Consider the following 23,010-nt stretch of genomic DNA (forward strand, 5'->3'; position numbering starts at 1 on the left):
ACCGAAGAACGAAGATTTTCTTAGGAGCATACGGCAGTCAAAAAGGTGCGCCTACAGGCGGCAATTTGTGAAAAAGAATTTTAAGAAGGGAAGGGTGTCGACAGCAGTGAGGCATGAGGCGCTTTCCGACTGGACGTTGGGTTTTGTCCCTACTTTGGGTTTTGTACCCGGTCATTCGTGTCACCATCGTGAACAATCCCGAACAATTAAGCCTAGTAGTGCCCCCTTGAATGATTGAAAGCGCTACAAACAGACACAGCTCCGAGACTTGGCACTTTGAACTAATGAGCTACAGATAATTAAGGTTTCCGAAACTTGCCCTTACACGCAAATTTAGTCAAGGAAACCCAGCAATCCGAGCACTTCATTGGCTGATTCCGATGTACCTTGATTAAACACGGTCTTGGCGACTTGCTTCAGACCAAGACCTCTCTTTGGTGAAGCTCAATTAAAGTTACCATTAAACAACCATGGCCCACTTCGAAAGCTGCGCTGCAGCGATGCAACACTGTCGCGTGCATCAAGTTGATGATAACCATGCGATTCCAGAAGACCAGCTATTGACGCCGCATGATTTTCAGATCTATTCAATGACGTCTCTTCGGATCGCAAGAAAACAGTCAAAACTTACGCTTGATCTCACATTTTTCGTACGTTCGAAGTCAACCTGTGCTGGCTTACATTGAGTGGGAGCCTCTGCAAACACTACTTCTGCTCCTGAATGACAGGTAAAAACGGGTTTAAGTCTTTCCAGATGTTCAGAGAAAGGGTGCCCTAGCAATACTCCCGGAGAACCCCTGGGCGGTGGTGCCTTCACCGGATTATCCGACGCCAAGCTGGATGGTGGAGACGCGACAGAGCACAGAACCCAGTCGACTCCTGTTTGCCCCTCGAACACTCGATGGCTAAGTTAAGGGTGCATGGGAGGTTGACGATGAATTCTATTGTCTAAAAGGAATGCATAAACTCATAATGACAGGACTAACTGAGCACCCGTAATCTAGGTATCAAGACAACGAGCTTCTCAAATACCAGTGATCACGGCTTTTCCAAAGTGCTCCCTCTTCCAAACTCGCTCATAGACCTGCTTAAGCTCTCTCAGTGAAAACTCGACGCTATCCAGCAAAGGCTTGATATCATGACACTCGATGGCCTTGATCATGTCTTCAAGCTGCTGTCGGCTTCCAACTTCCACGCCGCGAACCACACAAGCCCGAACCAAGGGTTCGAGGAATGTCGGATCCTCCGGTCCCTGAGTCTGTCCAGCAAGGAATCCGATAACATTTATGACACCGCCCCGCGCAACGCACTGGAAAGACTGACGGATTGTCGCAGGCCCGCCGACTTCAATGACGTGGTCGCAGCCAAGGCCTCCAGGAGTGAGCTTGCGGGCCGTCTCCCCCCACTCGTGATCTTCTTTGTAGTTAATGATGTGCTTGACTCCAATTTCGCGAAGGAGCGCTGCCTTCACTTCTGAGGACGTCGTGGCAATCACTGAGGCCCCGGCAGTAAGGGCAAACTGGATGGCGAACATCGACACGCCACCTGTGCCTTGAACAAGAACCCAGGATCCAGGCTTGATCGGGTTGTACCCGTACAACGCGTTCCATGCAGTCAGCGCCGAACACGGAAGGGTTGCTGCTTCCTTGTACGAAAGGTTCTTGGGCATCTTTGACAAAGCGCGTTGATCAAAAACAGCGTACTCGCAGAATACTCCCGGGGCATCCAGACCACAGACACCTCGCCCGGTCTCGACAGTGGGGGCCGACCCAAAGTCGAAGTTTGGGTAGTAGATGGGGAATACACGATCTCCAATAGTAAGGTTCTTGACACCGCTGCCCACATAGACGACTTCTCCTGCTGCATCAGAACCCGGAATGCCAGCTGGGTCGTCTTGTTTCCAGGGGTAAGTTCCAGTGGCGACTATGTTGAAAGGCAGTCAGCTTATGGATGTCATTGGTCACGCGGCTTGATAGGGCCAGAACTCACTTGCAATCTCAGGGTAGTTCAGAGACCACGCGTGGAATTGAATGAGAACATCATGCTCGGAGAGCTTCGGTAAGTTCAAATTTTGTTTCCAGACAAGAGCTGCCGAGCCATCGTTAGGTGCGGTGCCCTGAATTATCCATCCTGAAGTATGTTCGGGCAACGTCATGTTGTAGTTGGAGCTTGATGGTTGATTTTGAAAGGAAGTGTGTTGACGCAAAGAATGGGAACTCCTTTGCTCAACGATTCATTTTATAGTCAATAGACGAAGAGGACTCATTCATAACCCGTGGCATTCTCTGCTATCGTACTACAACCCTCACAGCACATTCTACGTGTAGCGATGATGAGACTAATTTGTCAGATGACGTCTGAAGTGGGCGTTGTCCAACAATAACACGTGTTGCAGATACCAACGTATTCTTGTTCATTCTCAATATTGTTCCAAAAGTCCTTGGCATAAGTCTTGCTTTGGCGGTGGGATTGGGAGGGTCATTCGGCTCACGATAGATTTGTCAGGTACCTCATTCATCCAGAGGACGTTTACGCCAAGCAGCGAATCAATCGGATGAGCAATACATTTTTTGTCATGTGAATTCGTATTTGCGGTCCAAAACGTGTTTTCTATCACGTCTCCAAATCGTAAGTGTAGACTCCAAGTCTCCAAGTTATGGGTCCTGGTGGTGGGGGTAGAGTCTCCGACACTTGCTTTTTTGGGTCCACGAAGTGGAGGGATCTACGTAATGAAGCATTCAAGACTTAGTCACCTAGTACCGTATGGCTCCCTGGGGGTATCAAATATCTCAAGTCCGTGTATATAAAACAGCAGGTTGGATCTCCATGATGTGCAGTGAAAGACACACAATAACGGCCTAAGAGCATGCGACGATAGGCGTGACCAGCCGAATATTGGCCAAAACGGAACGCCTTTTTTTTTTTTTTTAATTATGTTCACTCTATAACCTAGGTAGGCCTGGAACTGTCAACATTTCATCTTCAGCAACTTTGAAAACAAATCAAAATGAAAGCATGTGCATTTAGATGACATGCAGCCACGAAAGCCGTTCACAGAACAGGCTTGAAACTTTCAACCAGTCCGGAATTCGAACATTGCTAGAAAGGAAAACAGGGAAAAGGGGGGGGAGGCGCAAGGGTGTCTTTGAGGACCTTGCATCTCCGAAGTCATAGCGTAAAGTGGGAATGAGTCGGCCAATCATCCAGGTTGGCCACAAAGGTGGCTAAATATTGGACCTGAAGGCAGCTTGTCATAAACCAGGAGACACATTCCACGTTTGGAACAATCGGTGTTATATCCCTCCTCTCATTCCCAGATACAGTTTCCATCAGCAAAAGCGTTGACATCACGGACGACATATACACTCAACAAGCACAAAATCCAACGAAGACGAGCAGAAATGGATGACCGTGCCCCGTCACCATCCCTGAGTTATTCACTCTGTGATGCCGAATCTGTGTCCAGTTGACAGACATGCTTCAGAACCGAGACATCAGATCTCCAGAAGGAGGACGACGTACCAACGCAACCATCAACAGCATCGGAAACTCCCTGGAACACGTCCAAACTCCTGTCAATGTCGCTGAAAGAGATTCAAGCAGAACACGGCCGCATACTGCACAGAATTAAAGGCCTAGAGAAGAAGTTAGTGCCTTTCTCTTACGACTTAGACTTCTAGTCCTCCTACGCGCAGATCGAACAGCTTCAGGTTCAAGGCATCGCACTCAAGGCCCACAAACAATTCGTCAAGGATTCCAAGAAAAGATACTTCGAGGACATAGACGTCACGCGCTTTGGAGCCTGGCTGAGTGAGACAGAAACACAGTACAGGTGGCAAGCTCGCCACTTAGCACACCAAAAAGCCGTTGACATTTGCAACTACCAAGTTAACAAGTCTGATCCCGACCAGGGGCAACTAAAGGAAAACTTCATGAAGTTCTTCCAAGGCTCAAGTCATCGGACAAACTACCAAGACGAGAAAACCTTTCGGGAGCAGCTGGCACAAAAATACCACGCCGGTCAGGGACCGGAAAAGAAGAGTGAATACTGGCATCATGTGCTTGGCAAGTGGTCCCCACATGATCGATGTCGGCCAGTCCGTCTCTTTCCAAGTCGCTGTGTCAATATTATGGACAGAATCTTTGGCGAAGGAGCCTCGAAAGATATCTCCAGCGCTTACAACGGACTTTTGACGCATTCTATCATTGGTCGAGCTCTTGATGAGGGTGTTCTGGCTCTCATACCAGTTGAATTTGACGATGCGAAAGGCTATCAAGTTGTTGTGATCGACTACTGGCATGATTGCCTTGCGATACGATTGGACCGTGCGAGTCCGGAGCTCGGTGTAACGTTTCTCTGGGAACTTGAAGGCCGCATGCTGTCCTTTCGCGACGGTTTCAGACCTAAGGCACAATACATGTGGTGGAACTACATGAGCTCAGCTATAGCTGCTGCTTGGAGATCCAAGAATACCCATGGGTACTACAAGTCCAAGATTAGGGTCTACATTGAGGATGACGATCAAGGCGGGACGAGTCCTGTCAAGCATTCCCAATTCGTGATGGAACTGGGAAGGGCCTGGAGGCAGGCATGCTCCGGAAAGCTCTATGTCAGTGACAGCATTCTGACGTCGTTAGTCATGATTGCAGGGCACCATGCTGATCCAAAGATTGACGATGGTTTCGATCCCACCAAAGCTAATCATGAAGCTGCAGCAATCATCGTTGCCGAACAAGCCAGAAGAGGGATTGACGACAGGGACCGCGTATGTGTGGACGAATATGAACGTCTCGGTTGGGGCATGTGCGCCTGAGTTCTGGACTCATGGGCAGAAGACATCGCGATAGAAATCCAACAGGAGCTTCTGGGAAGTAAAGCCGCCGGCGAATCCATCGGACTTGAGGACTGGATGACGCGGAAGGACAACCACAAACTCAACTCACGAATGCTCGCTCTCAAGCGGTTGAGCATAATCGCCGAAAAAAGAAGATCCATGGATGGGTGGTACGATGAACTCGACAAATTTACCAGTCTTTTCGAAACTTACGACGGCGCTCAAGTGGAAGGGGTGTCCCAGGAGGAAGCCTTCGCGCACATCATGTGCGGCGCATACTGTCCCAACCCGCCCGAAGGCAACCAGCGATGGGATCCTGTTCTGCATCAATGGGGAGGCTTTCGAGTTGTTCGTGCGAGGCATCTGTGTACACCACGTCACCGAGACTTACTGGACGACTGGATATATGATGAAAACACACCTGAGCAATGGCTCAGTGCTCAGAATGGTCTATTCCTCCACGAAGACATTGTCCAGGGTCTGAAGGATGGCGTACTCTGCATTGTTCCGGACGTCGGGGTTGAGCCGGATGAGTTTGGCAGTGAATCAGACGACGATTCGGACGCAGAAGATGACGAGCATAGACAGTGCCTCAAAGCTTGGCAAGAAAGCCCCATCAAGGAGTACAAAATTCTTCTCATCGATCCCACCCACCCATCAGCAAAGCAGGGCAAGACACTCAGCATAAAGCAAGACATAATTTCCTTGAGGCAACTGGAAGGTCGAGAATTGAAATTTCAGACAGAAGCTCGTCCTGATGACAATTTTGTTCGTTTGAGCTTCCTTGCTTCTATTGCCGTAGCCAGCTGGCGAAAGATTGACCAGCGAAAGAGATGCAGACGAGTCATCGATAAACAGATTCAACGCGCATGCCGACACTGGGGAACCTGGGGTCATGAGATACTCGAAAGGTTTGAACGAGACTGGCTTTTCGACAATGACTTTTTGGAGGCCATGATTGCATGCGAACGAGCATATCCTGGAGAGCATGAGGTTGAGAAGGCTGAAGCTGAAGAGGCATTCAAGATTTTCAACTGAACTCGATAGCCCTCAGAAGCTATATTAGTAGTACGTCTAGGCAATGTATTTCTACCTGTATGCACGTCTAGTCCTTGTCTAAAGAGTCTTGATTTCAGTGTGCGATGTGATAATATTAAAGCGCCCCCAGATTTGAGTCCATTATCGGCTCTGTCTGCATGTATCCACTAGGGCGTGAAAATGTCTTGTTGTCCTCAGGACAGGTTGAAAAATTAAGTGAAATGAGACGAGCCATCCAGTGAAACCTTGATGAACTACCTTTTTGCTTTTTTTTTCTTTTTAAAAGAAAAGGGAAAACAAAAGACCTGTGTGGTTGGAAGCAAAGTGGTCGATATGGCGACAACAGGGTAATCACTACCCGTACGACCACATGTTCCTCCGATATCTCAATGGTGTTGATATATAGATACGAAATTTCCCCATCAGGCTGTAAAAGTGTTTTCTAACCGCTTCATTGACTTCAACATCGATCAGTTCGTGTCATTTTCCTTTAGACCCGTCACAGTCATGGAGCAGTCAACTGAGAGCATCCTGCCGCAAGAGACCGTCAGATACCGCCACCAATCTGAAGATAGTCACCAGTTTTCCTTCTACAGCACGGGATATTGTACTTCTTTTCTATCTCGGCGCGCCCAGAACCAGGAGAACAGCCCGATCTTCCGACTTTCCGATCACGTACTCCTCGACATATTCTATTATCTTGGTCCTGTCGAACTTTACTGCGTTCGACAGGTTTCCTCGCGGTTTGCATCCATATTCACGAGCCATAATTGGCTGTTCGCAACTACAAGCCTCCAAAAGGAAGGGAAGCACAATCGTGGCCGCCTGACATACCAGCGAGCCCAACAGGCTGGCGGGCCGAATGGTCACGACAGCGGCAGTCTCACCAGCGCACATGAGCCAATCGTGAAGTTCAACGAGAATATCATCTCGTCCCATCACAAGGGTATTATCAGGGATCTTCTTCGCCTTGACGTCTGCCGCGAGTGTCTCCCCAGCGCATATTTCCAACCTTATGAGGGGAACGGCTACCCGCACCCGACACCCTGCACCGGCTGCAAGATCAACCATAGATGCACGTTATTTTCGAATACTCAGTATACATTGCCACGTCCAATGTGCATTGCCTGGGAGGGAAAATTCAGGCTTTGCCGCCACAAATCCTTGTCTCTCTCGGAACCGATCAATCACAAGAGGCGGCAGAACGGAGACAACACAACATTCGAGTGCTCAGATTGCAAAAGGGCACTTGTTAATATTGGCGACGTGCCCCCACGACTTCTGCGAACGCCCAAAGATAGAGTCATGGCGACCTGGAAGCTCACGGTCTGTACTTTGAAATCGAACCAAGTTGTCACCAAGGACCTCTTGAAACAGGGTCTATCCCAATTACAGCCACACAACGATTACCTATGCCCACACACAGATTTTGAAGACAGCTTCCTGTTGCGTCCATTTGATACCAGCCGCTGTCTTTGCTTTCGGACAGCCGCGGCTTCAAATGCATGCCCGGAACATTCACCGCCCATGGCGGATAGGTGCTGCATATGCCGCGGCGAATTTGACAATCTTGCGGGGAAGTTCATGGCGGACTGTGAGCTTGATACTCACCACACCGCTAGGTGCGAAAAATGCGTGGCGACGTATCGTTGGACCTTGAAAGGAAATAAGGTGATGCTAATTGGAACAAGAGTTGTCTCAGAGATGGAAGTGGTCCAGGACGCGAAGGGAAAGCATGAGGCTTGGCTGACGCCCAAAGTTGAGGACTTGCCGCTGTGGCTCAAATCTCTGGATCCAAGCTCTTACGAGGGCAATGAAGACACATGGGACTACAACATGTGTAACAGGGATAGTTGCCGTCACTCAAGAAGAAAAGGGCTAGCTTGGTACGTTTGAGAATTCGTAGCTTAGTTCTATTCAAGATAGTGGTGGTGGAGGCGGCATTGTTAAAACCCGGCACGTCCCTGCATAGGGCAAAGGACGTCCGCGTCAAGATTTATACATATATCATTCCACCCTATCCCATCCCTTGCCTATAAAAACAAGTACATAGAAAGAAATTGTTTCAGCAGCTAGCTTTGGGGATTTACTCGCGCTCGAGCTGTCCTACTGCAAACGATTGACGGGTCTCAGGGGTGGCGAAGGTCTGCAAGTCTTAATACGGACTTCATCGTCTCAGACAAGTGTGGTGGAATACGTAGAGGGACACCATATCTTCAAAACGAAACACGTAGAGGTAATTTCCATTGAGTCAATGCGCATTCATTTCTGAGCCTCACAATAGAGCAAGAGAGTTCGGCCGAAGCAGCCGTTCGTGTAGCCTGATTAGCGAAATCGGTTCCGATAACATGAACATACGGGGGTCTTTGTGTAACATTGAATGTTTGCTCATACAATCAGCCAATAGCAACCGCGCTGACGTTACAATATGCACTCGATTCGGCCCCATATTAAGGACGCGCTCTCATTGGGGCAATAAAAGTACCGTGCCGCGGTGGTTCAATAATCTTCGATCAGGCTGCCCCAACAGCATCCCTTTCTTTCTTCACGATACATCTCCGGGGTATATTGAAGTCGCCTTGACCTCCTAGGGCTTGCCTCTAGGATCACAAAGGTCCCAATTTCTCTTTACTGATCTCTCGCGGGGACCACGTCTTGCCATCGGTGTTCATGGAAGCTCTTCGCGCTGCAATTGCGGCAGCGCAAAGTGCCGGAACCCTACTCCTGGCGACCTTCAGACCATACCGTGAGAAAGATTTTGTTTGGAAGCGCCTAAGTGAGCTGAAAGACTTCAGCAAGATATGCGATCGCATAGAACTAGATCCCGTTCTTGGGCGCGACTGTGATATCGAGGCCAATCTGAAACGATGTGCCGACAACGTCTCAGATCTCAAAGTTCTTCTAGAGGAGGCTACCTCCTTCGACCAAGACCATCGATTTAGAGGGTCATGGAAGTCTCTTGTCGGAGAAGATATAGACGAAGAGTTTGTGCGTCTTTTCAATAGGCTCCAGAGGGAGAGGGCCGCGTTGGAGTTGCGAATAGAGAACGCTACCTCGTAAGTGTAATCTCATACATCTATCATGACTGAGTGGCTGACCCTTTCGCAGATATGCTGAATATCAAATGGGTGTTGCTGCCAGAGAAGCCAAGCCTCGTGCTGCTGCCTCCAGTGCAAACTGGTTGCGTTCAGCAATTTTCATCACTGACCCACGTAACGACAGATCCGCTCTCATCTCTGCCAAAGGAAAAAGAGCTGACGGAACTTGCACGTGGATTCTGGAAACGGATGCCTACAGCACGTGGATGCACACCCCATGCCCAGGTTTGTGGATCACAGGCGGACCAGGCATAGGCAAGTCAATCATGTCGATTTTCTTGACTGAGCAGCTTGAGCTGAAGGTTGAAGGACCGACAAAGGAGTCTGTTATTTACTTCTTTTGCGATGGCCAAAACGACGCGCGAGACAATGCCCCGGTTATACTTCAAGCCCTTATTTGGCAACTTGGTAGGCTGAAGCCCTATCTAATACAACATGCAATACCTCAGGTACAATCCCACTTTGGTATGAAGGTGTATAGTACGCGCATAGAGAGTCTCTGTCGAACTTTCATCAGCATGGTCGAAGACCCGGACGCTGGGTGCGTCTTTTGTGTCATCGATGGCCTGGACGAATGCGACAGCACATCCAGCGAACTAGTCAACTGTCTTCTGGGAGTAACGACCCCCAGATTCAAGCCAATAATTATCAGTCGACCCCTGAACCAGTCACTGACGAGCTCATTGTCCGAGTACGTGCGCCTTCGTCTTGACACCGATTTTGAAAAGCAAGTGAAGACAGACCTGAGCGCCTTCATCCAACAACGGGTGCAACAACTGTCAGATGATGGTGACTTTCTCCCAGCACTTCGACATGTACTTCATGACAAGTTCATGAAGAGATCAGAAGGGACATTTCTGTGGGTTGGGCTCGCAGCACAGGAGCTCGAAAACACGCAATTGGCCGAGGTCGAAACCAGCCTCAGCAGCCTACCTTCTGGCCTAAACGGAATATATAACCAAGTTTTGAGGAGTATAGACCCTGCGTGCGCTACGTCTGTGGCTCGACTCCTTACTGTGGTTATGACGGCTTACATCCCCCTGAGTATCGAGGATGCGGAGTCCCTTTTGGGCATCCAACCGACTGATGACCTAACGGCCTCTGAGGTGATGGAATCACTCATCGCTCAATGTGGGAGCCTTCTGACTCTCCTAGGCGAGCCGAAAAGTAGGAAGAGGGTTATACGATTGGTGCATCAGTCTGTTAAAGACTACCTATTCCGCCCTTCAAAAGACGCCGACCACGAACTTGAGGCGCTCCGTTTTCAACAACAAAAGGCGCACCTGCAGCTCGCAAGTCTTTGTCTAGACATACTGGAATCCTTTAAATTTCGGGAAGGCCGTCCAGAAGACATCCAAAAATTTCGAGAAACCGGTTTCAGGGCACAATACGCGTTGGACTGTTTCGAGAATCATGCCAAGGACAGTGGCAGCGAATTTTCGTCATTGGTGCTAAGATCCTTACCGTTCTTGAAGCCGTTGATTTATGCCTCGGACGAGGACGACAAGACAGACTGGGGTTGTTTGATGCACAACGCATCGCAGTTTGGCATCTTACCTGTTGTGAGGCATGCTCTTGACAAGCCTCTGGGCCTTTACAAGAGTGTTCGAGGATACACCAGAGGAACAACACCGCTCCACATCGCAGCATTGTCGGAATACGGTGAGACGGTTCGTGCTCTACTTCAGAAGCAGAGATACCTACCAGGGAAATGGTCAGTTTCTGCAAAGGACTGGGCTGGAGAAACCCCTCTTCATGTTGCTGCAGTACGAAGCCCTACATCTTCCGTACAAGCCCTTCTTGACTATAAAGCCAACCCGAATCTACCCAACTGCCAAGGCCACACAGCACTTCACAAGGCGGTGTATTCGGATCATTCGGAAATCGTACGATTGCTATTATCAGCTGGGGCTCAAGTCTCAGCTCAAGATTTGTGTGGTCGTACGCCACTGTTCTTGGCAGCCGCGATTGATCTCATTCACGGCGCCCACGGTGACGGCTTCTGTCAACCTGACACTGATCCAGTACTCAAGCAACTGCTCGAAGCAGGTTCGGACGTAAACCGGGGAGACGAGTACGGAATTACCCCGCTCCATATCGCAGTTCGAAGGCATTCCGTCAGGCACACCCGCCTCCTACTACATTGGGGTGCAAATCATAATGTAGCAAATTATTGGGGATTCAAACCCCTACACTACATAGCGGGCGGTCATGAGATCACGACTTTTGATGAATACAGAGCTCGTGATCGGTCCCCGAACTCAAAGAGAGCAGACTGGTTCGTCCCAAACGAACCCAACCCAAAATTCGTCAACGCGAATTTACCAAACTCGACCTATTACGTCTCTGTAAGTTTTAAGCATAAGATCTGCGATATCTTAAGATGTTTCGCATTAGAGGCGGAGAAGACTTTGTCGTCTGCATGTTTTCATAGCTGACATATGTATCATCTCTTAGAAAGCGTGGGGCGACGCAAGAGGCCAGCTTGAAACTGGAACGAAGTACATCTTCATAGAAATGGAGAGGGTTGTTATAGAAATGCGAGACATTGTAGACTGCTTCAAGTCTAGGGGAGCGGATCTCAATGTCCAGGCAGCAGATGGCACGACGCCTTTGATGTGTTGCATGTATCGAAACAACATGGAATCTGTGATAGCGGCCGCGTGCTTACTCAAAGCCGGAGTGGACGTTGATACGCAAGATGATCACGGCAACTCTTGTCTACATCTAGCGGTGGTACAGCGCAAACGAAGATTGGTGTCTTTGCTGATTGATTACGGTGCTGACCAAGAGTTGCAGAATAAAAAGGGCGTGACTCCTGCAGACCTCATTCAACTTCGCCCTGAGTTCTGGGAGGTGCTGGAGACAGAGGTCAAAGTTGAAGAAGTTGAATAGTTTGATATGCCTTTCTTACGTCAACCTTTGCAGATAATAATCAAATGAGAATGCGTCCTTTCTTCTTCACAATTCTCACCCCTCTGCAGTGTTTTCCCCTTCTTGAACGGTTTCCTTCTGCCGCGCTGCAGCCTTGGCAGCCTTCCACCGGTAATACCGCTCATCATACTTCTGGGTGCTTTTCTTAAGCTCTATGGTGACCGGCAGTGTCTCCTCTCGACTTTCCAAATCTTGGGGATATCCGGTTAAACAGCATTCGAAGAGAACGACGTCGCCTTCATCTACTCTCTCCAGAAGCTCCTCCCAAAGCTGTAGAGTCTCCTCCTTGTGTTCATTAAGAAACGGATGTATCTGCGTCACAAAGTCCCCAAACGTGATCTCTCCGCCGTCGTCACGTTTGACCACCATCTTAGGGTCCTCGTATTCTTCATTGTCAAGGGTATGACATTCTTTGCCCTCTTGCATGCCGATTCTGATGAGGAGCTCAGTCAGGCCGTAGTTGGTGACGGGCTCCTCGACCAAGGGGTGTCCGAGGAAAGGGCGTTTGGGCGAGTCCTGCTCGTCCTCTTCTGGGTCGTCAAAGACCTGGATGTTCGAGATGTCCTCGTACACTGGCCAGTATAAGCGGCGGAGGGCGTCCATGCGAAGAATGGGCGGGACGTCCTCGGGATAGTCCGGGTATGCCATGCGTGCGTCTGAGACGGGCCATCGACCTATCCACCATTCCGACTCTGGGTCCAGTGGTTGAGGCATCAAGGATTTTAGAAAAGTAGTCAGATTACTTTGAGAATTGTGGTATCAAACTGTCATTCTCAAGGAGTGGATTGAGCTATGAACTGGCCTAGGAATTTGAGCATTCAAGGCGAGTCGTTCCTTTAGTTATGGAAGAAAGGGGCTGAGCTAGTCTGGATAGAGTAAGCGAGACTTTAGCAAGACAGAGAACAAGAAGGTATAGTATTCAAAATTGAAAAGCTTTTCGTGCTTGCTTAGATGTCCAACACATGAAGTCCGTAAGTCAAATGGATTTCTCAAATGTGCCATGAAATTGATCAGAAGACGGTATTTCAGTCCTAAAAACAACACATAACAGCCACAGTAACACCTGATGTCATATCACACTTCAAGACATCTCCAATGCGGTTCCACGCTAACACAAGTCCGTCAGCGGCACTACCCTCCCCCACCACAATATTCAGCCTCAACATCCCGGCCGCCGATCACCTTTCCTCGTCCCGGAAGAAACAACCCCCATGAACATGTCTTGGCAGCACATTCGGGAAGACGACCAGACACAACGTCGTCTCGGCTGGATGGCTTTCTCCTAGCGTCTACGATGTCTCTGATTTATTTCTGACAACGTCAGTCTAGTTCGACCACTCAAACTTGGTCATATCTAGACGTATATAAGTCCATGTCATTTCAGCTACTGAATTAGAAGAATGCTAGTACCATCGGATGCACCTGGATTCCATTCATCATAACCGCGGCATCATGAAGTCCCAAATCACACCACTCCTCGTGCTCATCGCAGCATCCCTCTCCTCAGCCTCGCCCCTAAGCATCCTCCTACCCCCAATATGCCCAACAATAGGCCTCCCCGCCACCCGCGCCGCCCAAGTCCGCGCCGCGTTCCAGTCCTCCGGCATAATCCCCGACATCTTCACCTCCATCAACCCCACCACCGAACTGCAGGTGCTCTACGGTAACATCCCAGAGAACCTCGGCAACACCTTCTCCGCTGCGCGTACGTCCATTGTCCACTCTCCCTCCTTTACTCCCATCCCTCTCCCCCCTCCCCAAACTAAAGCATGCAACTAACATTGAATCTTCAACGCACCAGAAACTCTCCAAGAACCAATAATCTCCTTCCCCCCCGAAGCCCTCTACCCCCCCTCCACAAAATACACCTACATCCAACTCGACCCCGACGCCCCGGGCCCCTCCCTGCCTCTCCTGCGCTCCTACCTCCACCACATAATCTACAACCTCCAGCCCTCCTGCGTCTTCGCCCAGTCGCCCGTAATCCAAGCGCGCTACATGCCCCTGACCCCGCTCTCCGTCGCGCCGCACCGCTACGTCTCGCTTCTCTTCCGGCAGCCCGCGGGAGAGTACAAGCCGCCGGCGCTGAACCTGATAGAAGACGTCGCCCGCGCGCCGTTCGATCTGGCGGCATACGTGCAGCAGGCGGGGCTGGTGCTGGTGGGCGGGAATTTCATGAGAGAGGGGCTCGGGAGCAGTGTGTGTGCTTTGGTCCCGGGGTGTACGAGCTCCGGGGTGGGATATGTCGGTGCAAAGAATGGGACGGCGTTGAGGACGGATTTGTTGAGTGGGATTTTAAATTTGTTGCCGGTGAAGGAGTAGATGACGCAGTTGATGATCGTCTATGTTTAGTTAATATAGTGTTTAATAACAATGAAGACGGTTGCCAAAACGGGACTGAGGTGATTGAGCAAACATTTCTTCAATTTGTTTGGGGATGTTTCTGAATGATGGAAAACAGAAGAGATCACTATGCTGCCCGCCTCTTAATTCTGACCTCAAGCATAATCCCATGGGTCATCGCCCCAATCGTCACCCGAATAGTCCACGGCAGGCTTCTTAGCCCACTTGTCGTTAGCGGCGGGAGCTGAAGGCACAACGGGCACCGGCGGGGCGGCGGCAATGCTCTTCCTCTTCGAAAACAGAGGCTCAACGGTGAGTTCACTGTCCACAGAAGGTTGGGAGCTAGTCGCCGGATCCGCAGTCTTGGGTGGTGACTGAGATAACGAGCCAGAAGCTGCCGCAACCCGCGAAGGTAGCTGGTGTTTATCAGGTACAGAGGGAGCCTTCTCAACCGTGACAAGTTGGGGCTTCAACACAGGCTGCGCCTGAGCCTCGGATACGTCCATTGTGGAGACAGAGATGGCAGATACGGATGCGGCATCGGACATGTTGTCTGCTGTGTGTTCACTCGGTGCCACGGTTGCCGGTGACAGCCCCCGAGGGGGCAAACTAGAGACTGTTTTCTCCACGCTTTGTGTGGCATTAACTCGTCGCGATTGATCGACTTGTAGCCTTGGAGCTACCTGGGGTGCCTCGACTGCCGGAGCCTGTTGCATCTTCATCATGGGCTCTGGGCCACCGGTATGCGGCGCCAGAATGGGCCCGGCCGGGGGTGGAACGAAGTTCTGAGGTCCAGACACTGGCTCAGACGTAATAGGCTGTTGAATTTCCTGAAATGCAGCTGGGGCTTGCTGATTGTAGGTTGCTTGGTTGAATTGCTGCGCTGCGACCCATCCTGTGTTATGACCTTGGGCCGGTCGAGTAGTATTTGGCGAGTGAGGCGACGCTGGGCCAGTATTTGGGGATGGTGGTGGCTTTTGCAGCACGTTTGGCTTACCGGAACCCTTCATTATCTTGGAAAGCCAGCCTCCTTTCTCCTTGTCCTTGCCATGTGGCATGACCTGTGGTGTGGATCCCGGGCGCATCACTTGAGTCGGTGGCTGCATTCTCGTAGTGGTTGGGGAAATTTGGAAGGGATTGGACTGTACAGGAGAGTACGTCTGACCCATGGTCGCGACCGCTGGTGACATGGCTTGAGGCATGCTCGTGACATTTCCTCGGCCGAGCATGTTGCCCTGCCCACCGGGCGACTCCGCTGATGACGGATACTGGGATGATCCTGTTGACATTTGACGGACACTTGCAGGGGATGCTCGAGGGGAAGAATCTGTATTGTGGAACGCAGCGGTGCCCGAGACATTTTGGTTGGTCGCGCCAGAGTCATGATGTTCTTGAATTGGATGAAGAATATGCCCAGGTGTTCGAGGACTAGTAGGGCCAAGGAACTGCTGTGTTGGTGGCGTGACGGTTGGACGCTGAGGACGGTCACCAAGTCTCGGTATGTTCTGGCCCTCTTCGAGTGGATACGGCGGATGGGTTCCTGGCTGATTGCCGACACTTGAAGTGGATGAAACTGGCTGTGCTGAGTGAGGCCGTGGGATCTCTTGGCCTTGCTGATACGGTTGTTGCTGTTGAGTTCCATACTTAGAAGACCCATTTGACGTCGATTGCACAGGTAAAGGCTGTGAATCAATCACGGCAAACCCCTCGGCAGGCACAGAGTGTTGACGGTCTGTAGGCGAATGAATAGGTTCAATAACATTGTGGGCTGCGCGACCACCTGGCATGCCTGACGCATGCTGCGAGACACCAGGTGAAGGCTTTGACGAAGCTATGCCGTAAACTTCAGGAGGACCAGCTGTGATGTCAAAGCCTGCGGATCCAGGCGTTGTGGGCTGTGTCGAGGTAGGAGAGGGGCCGGACAAAGATGCCGGCCTCGACGCCGGAGATCGAAGAGGAGCAGCTTGTATATCGAACGGGTTTTGTCTTTGAGGAACGGGTGTTGTGGCAGATTCCATGGGGCTTGCGTTCGCATCCGCGCTTCTGAAGAAGCCTGAAGACGGACGTCTCCCGTTACTTTCTAATGGCGAGGGTGTCTGGAATGGTAACCCTGACGATTGACTTCCCGATGGGGGCCCTAATGACGACACCTCGCTGGACGCGTATGAGGTCTGTCTTGGTCTATCTGGAGGCGGAGTAGGTGTCGTCTGGTTGATCACTCTGTCTATCCTAGGATCAGGCCGGCCCTGCATAAAGTCCATAGCCGATTGTGGGCGAGTAACAGTACTAGTCTTAGGCGGGGATTCATCCCTAGGAATCGCCGCCGAGCCAGGTCTTGGTGGAGGTTGAACTTGGCCGATCATAGATGCAGATGTACCATGAGCATTGTGAAGAGGTTGAGGAAGATCAGACCTCGATCTTGCTCGTGCACTAAACGATGAAGCGTGTTGCTGTGGTCGGCTCGCGGGTTGACGAGCAGAGTCGGCTTGACCCGTAGGCCGCTGCAAAAACGCAGGTAAAGTCGGCACTACAGAAGGTCGAGTCCCAAATTGGGGCGTAGGGGCATGATCTCCAGCCGTATGATGATCTGCGGGCGCGGTCTCGACACGCTGGACACAGGGCCGAGCACCCGAGAGAGACTGCGGAGCGTGGGTCGGAGCGAGGGGGTGGGGGATTTGCCCCGGCGCCGGCATTGCGGCGTGGACTCCAGGACGGAAGGCTGCGAATTGGGTAGATCCCGAATGTACTTGTTTCGTGCTAGGTGGTGGAGGTAGAGTTATCGCTGCCTCCTGCGGCCGACCTCTCGCTGGCTTTAGCACGGATGGTACATATTGCAAGGGACCCTTGGATGGCCCTGAAGACTGCGTCACACTGGTGAGAACCCCACCCGGTTCGGTTTGCGTTCGTGTTGCATCGGGCCTCGCAGGATTCACGGGATGTTGAATGAGCGTTTGGGTGGATTCTAACGGTTGCTTCGGAGGAATCTGTGGAGGCTGCAAGATCGAAGGCATGTTTGATGTCTCGTAGCTCTGGCGGGGGCCCAACATCAACGATGCCTCTCGTGCCAAAGAATTTCGGTGGTCGCGGCGCACGAAGTCAGGTTCTTTGGGTTGCGACTTGCCGGGAATGGGGTTCGGCGTAGATCCAGGGACGTATGGCTTAAAAGTGCCCTGTTTGGGTCCCGTCTTTGAGGGTTTCCGTTCGATACTGAATGGTTGGGTAGTCGGCGTGGACGTAGAGCTTTGGGTTTGGTGTGGAACGACCTCCGGTAGGGAGTCGTCGAGAGGAAGTTTTGGTGGCACAGCAAGAGGCCGCGTACTGGTCCTCACCTTCCCGGAATCCGTTGGTGAAGAGTTCTGAGGTCTTGAACCTGTACCAAAGGTAGCTCCGTAAAGGGCATGATCACTCATGCTCGTCTGATGTAAAAGGTCGTGAGTGGATGGGACTGGTGGTTTAGCATCTGACGGACTTGTCCGTTCGGGAAGCTCAGCAATGCCAGAGTCCATGATTCGCGTCTCTATCGGTGCCAGGACAGCGTTATCGCCCATCTCGACTGGGTCAGGATGCGTCTCAATGTGCGCAGGCGCGGTATGTTCTGTCGCCATCTCTGCCACGAATCCGACAGGATCCCAAGGTGGTGACTGGACGGCCGGGTCGGCTGTCGGATGGGGCTTCTCAACGGAGTCCAGCAGCGGTACTCCAGGAGACGGGATCGCTGGTTGACTTGGCCCGGGAAGTTCTTGGGTGTTGATGATCAGCACAGCCTCCTCTGCCACCAACTCCGGCACGGCAGCAGACTCTCGGACGGGGACGCTGTTCTTTACGGAAGGTGTATTTGTCTCGCTTTGCAGAGGCGACACTCCCGTTTTGTCGCTTCCAGCCAGTTCCAGAGTCGTCCTCTCCTTCTTGGGGTTCGCGCTGTCCCTGCTTTTCCGCCTATCCCTCGGGATCTCGTCCCGCTCATCCTCGTCGGCCAGAGGGCTGATATCAGTATATGCGCCAGGCCCGAGATACATCAAGTTCTCAGGTTGGTAAAAGAATCCCGCCCCATCGTCGTCGTCAAGCGGCCCTCCGAAACCGCTCCTGCTCATCCCAAAGTCGGCTAGGGGTCCTCCAGTCGCACGCATTTGGGACTTCGGGTCAGGGTCCCCGCCGATCCGTCTCTTCATCTGCTGCTGACTCTCGAGCTTCTCTTCGGGCGAGAGGTCGGGAATCGGGGTCATGGCGTCGAAAAAGTCGGGAAACTCGTCGCCCTCCTTGGGGAAGTGGAATTGGACATGGCCATTTGGCTTGTAGCGATAGAACCAGCGGGTGCCATCATAATCCCATTCCCAATTAGGAGGAAGAGCCGCCATGGCTGCTGAATGTTGTCTGCTGAAGTATTGGGCGCGCTGTTGGCATGAACCTTTCGTCGAGAACGGAGTTGGGGGGTATTGTCGTCGAGGTGCTGATTGTGCGAGGTCGAGCTCCCGGGCTCGCTGGTTGACTGGTGATCTGGAGCTCCTGCGCAGCTCGTATCGTCGCACCGCAGAATTTGAATCCGGATAGAGATCTGCCCGCTGGCTGCGTCAAGATGCCAGTCGTCAGTCGCACTCTCGAGAAGACATGGTCGCGTCGTCGCGAGAGGAGGTCGAGGATTGACAGCGCTGCCGCCCGCGTCGCGACAACGAGGAGGAGGGCGACGGAGTCAACGTGGCGCAGGGCGTTTTTGGCGACATGGTTTCAACCGATAGTCACAGGAGTGAAGGAATTGGTGGTGTCAGCTAGTCTCGATTGAGGCCGAGTGCGGCTGAGGTGCGTCAAGCTGTCTCTCGTTGGTCCCGTTTCTTGAGGAAGGAAGCCTTTCAGATCCGGGCGTGGTCACAGTGGTGCGCTGTGAACAAGCAGCGCCCCACTCCCCCATGCGGGCTGGTTCTTATTTTTAGGGGTCTTGGGGGCACCGCCGGCTGCTTCACCGACGTCTGTGCCCTGGAGAAGCGCTGATTTGCAGTGTTCCCGGCAATCTGCCCCGCCTTTGCTGCTACCTTAGGTAGAGCTGAGCTTGAGGTCCACTTTCTTTCTGCATCACGGCGGAACACTGTGAATTTCTTCAGATGGCGGCCCGACTCCTTTTTCATGACATGGCCAAACTTTGATGAAAACAAAACTCACTACTTGATGTTGTAAGATGCGTTGGTCTTACCTTCGGCAACTGGATGCAGGTGACGCTGAACTCTGCGCTCTGAATAAGCTCATGATCCCCAAGGCTTGTCCCTGTCGAGTTCATACGGAAATAGCATCAACCACGTCGCCGTTGCTTGCGAGGACCAACCCAGCCGGCCACGTGTGGAAGTGACTTGCAAACTTCAGTGCCTGACGTACACTGAAAAGAAGTGCTTTGCAGGTGGAAAACATGTTGGTTTTATCAGCATCAGGCGAACCGGGTTGCATGCGACGAGCAGGCGTCCGCGTGCACTGCCCCGCCATCAGAGACAACGGCGGCTAGAACCAACCAACAGTCCAAGCAAGACGACGTCCGACAAGCATCTAAAAATTCGACGGCATGAGAGCAATCAGTTGAGATTCATCCACAACCACAATGGCAACCGAGAACACAGACCCTTCGCGGCAGGCAACGGCTTCTAGCGATTCGGCTATTGCACTTACTATGACAATCTACACGGAATCAAGCTTCTTCAAAGAGCATCCTGGGGCTACGCTTCCCAGCCCAGCCGAAGTCAGAGCCATCAATACTGCAACGGGCGATCCCTGCGCAGATGAGTTCGACAGTCCATCATCCGTCATCATTCGTGATCTGGGTCTTTTCATCAAATATGGTCGCTTAGTGACCATTGTCGTGGCCTCGACTCAAATCATGGTTCGTGAGAAGCTCCAAGGCTAAGTGCCGGTCCTTGAGGTATTTGGTTGGGTAAACGATGGAGGACAGAGATTTATGTACATGTCTTTGGTCGAAGGAGATACTCTGGAGGAAAGGTGGAGTGAGATGGCTGAAGACGAACGGCTGGATGTCTGTAAGGAGCTGAGGGTCATGGTGGATGCATGGAGAGCTTGGAAGCAAGATGAGAGTGAAAGGTACATCGGTGAGTTCTATTTCTTTCTTGCAAAAAGAACAACGAACCAAGTCTGACCTGACATTCATCTACACAGGGAGCCACTTGAAGCAGCCCTTGAACGACATCATACTTCGGGGTTATCCCGAAAACTCAGGGCCATTCGAAGGCCCAGATGCTGTTGAGAAATTCCACACCACGTGCGGCATTGAGATCGACAACAAAAAGGAGATTGTGTTCACGCATGCCGATCTTCTCTCGTCAAATATCATGCTGACACCAGGGCCACTCCCGAGAGTTGCAGCCATTATCGACTGGGAACAAGCGGGATGGTACCCAGAATACTGGGAATACTGCAAAGTCAAGCGAATGAATCAGTTCCCGGAGCCTCTGCATACAGAATGGGTTGAGAACTATGTTCCCATGATGTTGAAACCGGCGGATGAATACACAATCTACTGGACGTTCGTAGCTTACGCGCTTGCCCGCGCTTTCTAGCGATCTGGGCTGGCTGATATGGAATTCCACCACAACTCGAGCCATATTTCACCCACGACCGTAGTTCTAATATCATATAGCCATAGAATGGTGCTACTCATTAGAAATAGACTAGTATTTCTTTGCCTGCAATTCTACAATTCCTGTGTACTAAAGATCAGTCAAAACCGAATGGTTGTTCATTTCTCAGATCCTCCATCCGGCACATCTTGAATGGCATGGTGACACCTGCCCTTCGCCGCCGCCCATCTCGATCATGCGCCTGCCAGGCGGGTGCAACAAAACGTCGGGACGTTGCCGTGTTCCTTCCGCGCCGTCATACAGCAAGCCCTCCGGGGAAAGGCTTGCCGGAGTGGCTTCCGTCTGTGGGTTGTACATACAAGATTGACGTGGCTATCGACGTCGCTTCCTTCTCTACCTTCAACCACATGGCTTCCTCTTCGGATTCGGAACTCGCGCCAAGGGGGCGTGATTTGGTATGAAACACAGCCTCGACTCGGAAGGGAAGCGGCGAACTCGAACGGGAAGGACTGGTATCCGACGTCTGTTTTCCCTCTGGTTTTCTTGAGTCCTCTTCTCCCCATTTCCTCTGACCTCCATCTTCTTTCAACCTCGACAACGTCAATCCTTCAACCTCTCGTTCTCGAACCACGTCACCTATCACCTCAATTTTGGACCTTTTGGACTCCCAACACTCTCGTTTTACCCTCAGCTCCTGTTGAACTCGTTCGAAATGGCTCTCATCAACACCCTGCACGCTGCGTCGGCCATGTCCTCCATCATCCAACCATCCTTCGCCATGACCAACCCCAATCAGAATCTCGTCCTGGCTGACTGCGGCATCGGTACCAACCCACTCAACGAATCTTGGTCCACCTCCCGCCAGATGAACTGGTACAAGGGCCCCATCTGGCCTTCTTCCGACGAGACTGGATTCTTCTCCCCAGACATGATGGTCGAGATGCCTTACGGCGATGGCGAGTACCCCTGGAACTTCAAAGGTGCATCTGCCACCTTTTCCAACGGCGAGACATGGTCTGCCTGGATCGAGGACGGCACACCCGAACCTCTCCGTGCCGGCAAAGCCATGAGCACCAGGGATGGTAGCACCACTCTCTGGTGCTACACCTACCGTGGGCGACCTGTCGGAGCCAGTGCAACCGGCTCCACAAGTTGCCAGTCTGCCTTCGTCTGCAACCACCGTGAGGATGGCCCGACGCCTTGGTCTGTGGGCACCACTCCCGACAACGGCACTGTGTTCACCGTACCTCCTGCCCCTCCTGCCAATGTGTCCTTCGGCGGCATCTTGGGCGTCAAGGTCGACGTTAGCCCCCGTCCTGCTGTCTGGTATGGTACCATCAATCACTTCCTCAGCAGCATCATCTTCACCACGGAGGGAATCTGCAGCCCGAACCCCTTCGCCAATCGCATGAACTCGTCGGTCATAACTCGATGCAAAGGCTCTTATGGCACTCCTCTCAACATCCTGCCGGTCCTCTTCAACGTCTTTAAGAACCTTGGCTCTCTTCCTGCCTCCGATGGTCTCTTCTTCCACAACCACGGAGCAGCCCCTTTTGCCAACGACACTTCTGATGACACCGTCGTCCTCCCTACAACTTTCAACCTCACCGTCACCGACACCATCAGTGGCGAGGTTAAGGGATATATGGGTTATGAGATGATGTGGCCAGAGCGCAGTCTCGGAATCCACTGCAACGAGTGCAACAATACCAAGTTCAACGATGCTTACAACTCAGCTATCGCATCTGCTTTCCAGGCTCTCCATCCTATCTACTCCGAGGTTATCGTCGAGAGCCAATGCACACACGATGTTCTTTGCTGGTAATTGCGTTTGTACCTATGGGGGGGATTGAGAGCATTCATGTTATGTTGCGGTCTTGTGTGTTTATGTGTACTCTGAGCGCACACTTGTTAGGTGGATTGAAACCGTGGAGACATCATCGATAGTGGTTGGGTGTGTCATTACGCTGCTCACCTTGAGTTGCTTAGTTAGGAGTTACAATGAGACTATACTTTGATATCGCCCTACGGAGCTGACATGCTTGGTGCTCGCGTGCTATCGTCGTTGTCGCTTCTGTTTTCGTCAGTTCAGTGAAGATCAACACAGTGTTGTGTTCAAAGATAGGGCGCGGTCCGTAGCCGCGGCGGATGACCCGAATGTCGGACTTTTGTCCGACACCCTATCAACCGACT

The 23,010-nt window shown here is 51.7% G+C and overlaps 9 protein-coding genes across 9 annotated transcripts; 5 read left to right on the forward strand and 4 right to left on the reverse strand.

Annotated features, from left to right (window-relative positions):
• Positions 1-1,024: 1,024 nt before the first annotated feature.
• CGGC5_v003070 (Zinc-type alcohol dehydrogenase-like protein) lies at positions 1,025-2,155 on the reverse strand (the record flags this gene model as incomplete). The annotated part of the gene is made up of 2 exons (XM_032032011.1): positions 1,025-1,923; positions 1,990-2,155. The coding sequence occupies 2 exons, from the start codon at positions 2,153-2,155 to the stop codon at positions 1,025-1,027; spliced, it is 1,065 nt and encodes a 354-aa protein (XP_031888918.1).
• Positions 2,156-4,130: 1,975 nt separating this feature from the next.
• CGGC5_v003071 (uncharacterized protein) lies at positions 4,131-5,873 on the forward strand (the record flags this gene model as incomplete). The annotated part of the gene is made up of 2 exons (XM_032032012.1): positions 4,131-4,766; positions 4,860-5,873. 2 exons carry the CDS (start codon positions 4,131-4,133, stop codon positions 5,871-5,873), a joined length of 1,650 nt encoding a protein of 549 aa, XP_031888706.1.
• Positions 5,874-8,543: 2,670 nt separating this feature from the next.
• Positions 8,544-11,866, forward strand: CGGC5_v003072 (Vegetative incompatibility protein HET-E-1; the record flags this gene model as incomplete). The annotated part of the gene is made up of 3 exons (XM_066151070.1): positions 8,544-8,929; positions 8,982-11,319; positions 11,429-11,866. The coding sequence occupies 3 exons, from the start codon at positions 8,544-8,546 to the stop codon at positions 11,864-11,866; spliced, it is 3,162 nt and encodes a 1,053-aa protein (XP_066009579.1).
• Positions 11,867-11,941: 75 nt separating this feature from the next.
• CGGC5_v003073 (uncharacterized protein) lies at positions 11,942-12,553 on the reverse strand (the record flags this gene model as incomplete). The annotated part of the gene is made up of 1 exon (XM_032032015.1): positions 11,942-12,553. The coding sequence occupies one exon, from the start codon at positions 12,551-12,553 to the stop codon at positions 11,942-11,944; it is 612 nt and encodes a 203-aa protein (XP_031888695.1).
• An 804-nt stretch (positions 12,554-13,357) lies between these two features.
• Positions 13,358-14,227, forward strand: TES-26 (26 kDa secreted antigen; the record flags this gene model as incomplete). The annotated part of the gene is made up of 2 exons (XM_066151071.1): positions 13,358-13,610; positions 13,707-14,227. 2 exons carry the CDS (start codon positions 13,358-13,360, stop codon positions 14,225-14,227), a joined length of 774 nt encoding a protein of 257 aa, XP_066009581.1.
• Positions 14,228-14,403: 176 nt separating this feature from the next.
• Positions 14,404-14,796, reverse strand: CGGC5_v003075 (uncharacterized protein; the record flags this gene model as incomplete). Its single annotated transcript, XM_032032017.1, has 1 exon — positions 14,404-14,796. One exon carries the CDS (start codon positions 14,794-14,796, stop codon positions 14,404-14,406), a length of 393 nt encoding a protein of 130 aa, XP_031888788.1.
• Positions 14,797-17,650: 2,854 nt separating this feature from the next.
• CGGC5_v003076 (uncharacterized protein) lies at positions 17,651-18,603 on the reverse strand (the record flags this gene model as incomplete). Its single annotated transcript, XM_032032018.1, has 2 exons — positions 17,651-17,664; positions 17,718-18,603. The coding sequence occupies 2 exons, from the start codon at positions 18,601-18,603 to the stop codon at positions 17,651-17,653; spliced, it is 900 nt and encodes a 299-aa protein (XP_031888789.1).
• A 1,704-nt stretch (positions 18,604-20,307) lies between these two features.
• Positions 20,308-20,796, forward strand: CGGC5_v003077 (uncharacterized protein; the record flags this gene model as incomplete). Its single annotated transcript, XM_066151072.1, has 2 exons — positions 20,308-20,320; positions 20,396-20,796. 2 exons carry the CDS (start codon positions 20,308-20,310, stop codon positions 20,794-20,796), a joined length of 414 nt encoding a protein of 137 aa, XP_066009580.1.
• A 733-nt stretch (positions 20,797-21,529) lies between these two features.
• CGGC5_v003078 (uncharacterized protein) lies at positions 21,530-22,642 on the forward strand (the record flags this gene model as incomplete). The annotated part of the gene is made up of 1 exon (XM_032032021.1): positions 21,530-22,642. One exon carries the CDS (start codon positions 21,530-21,532, stop codon positions 22,640-22,642), a length of 1,113 nt encoding a protein of 370 aa, XP_031888746.1.
• Positions 22,643-23,010: the final 368 nt, after the last annotated feature.

This window comes from Colletotrichum fructicola (assembly GCF_000319635.2).
Source record: "Colletotrichum fructicola Nara gc5 chromosome Unknown KSG_Nara_v1_contig02, whole genome shotgun sequence".
Taxonomy (NCBI): Eukaryota; Fungi; Ascomycota; class Sordariomycetes; order Glomerellales; family Glomerellaceae; genus Colletotrichum; species Colletotrichum fructicola.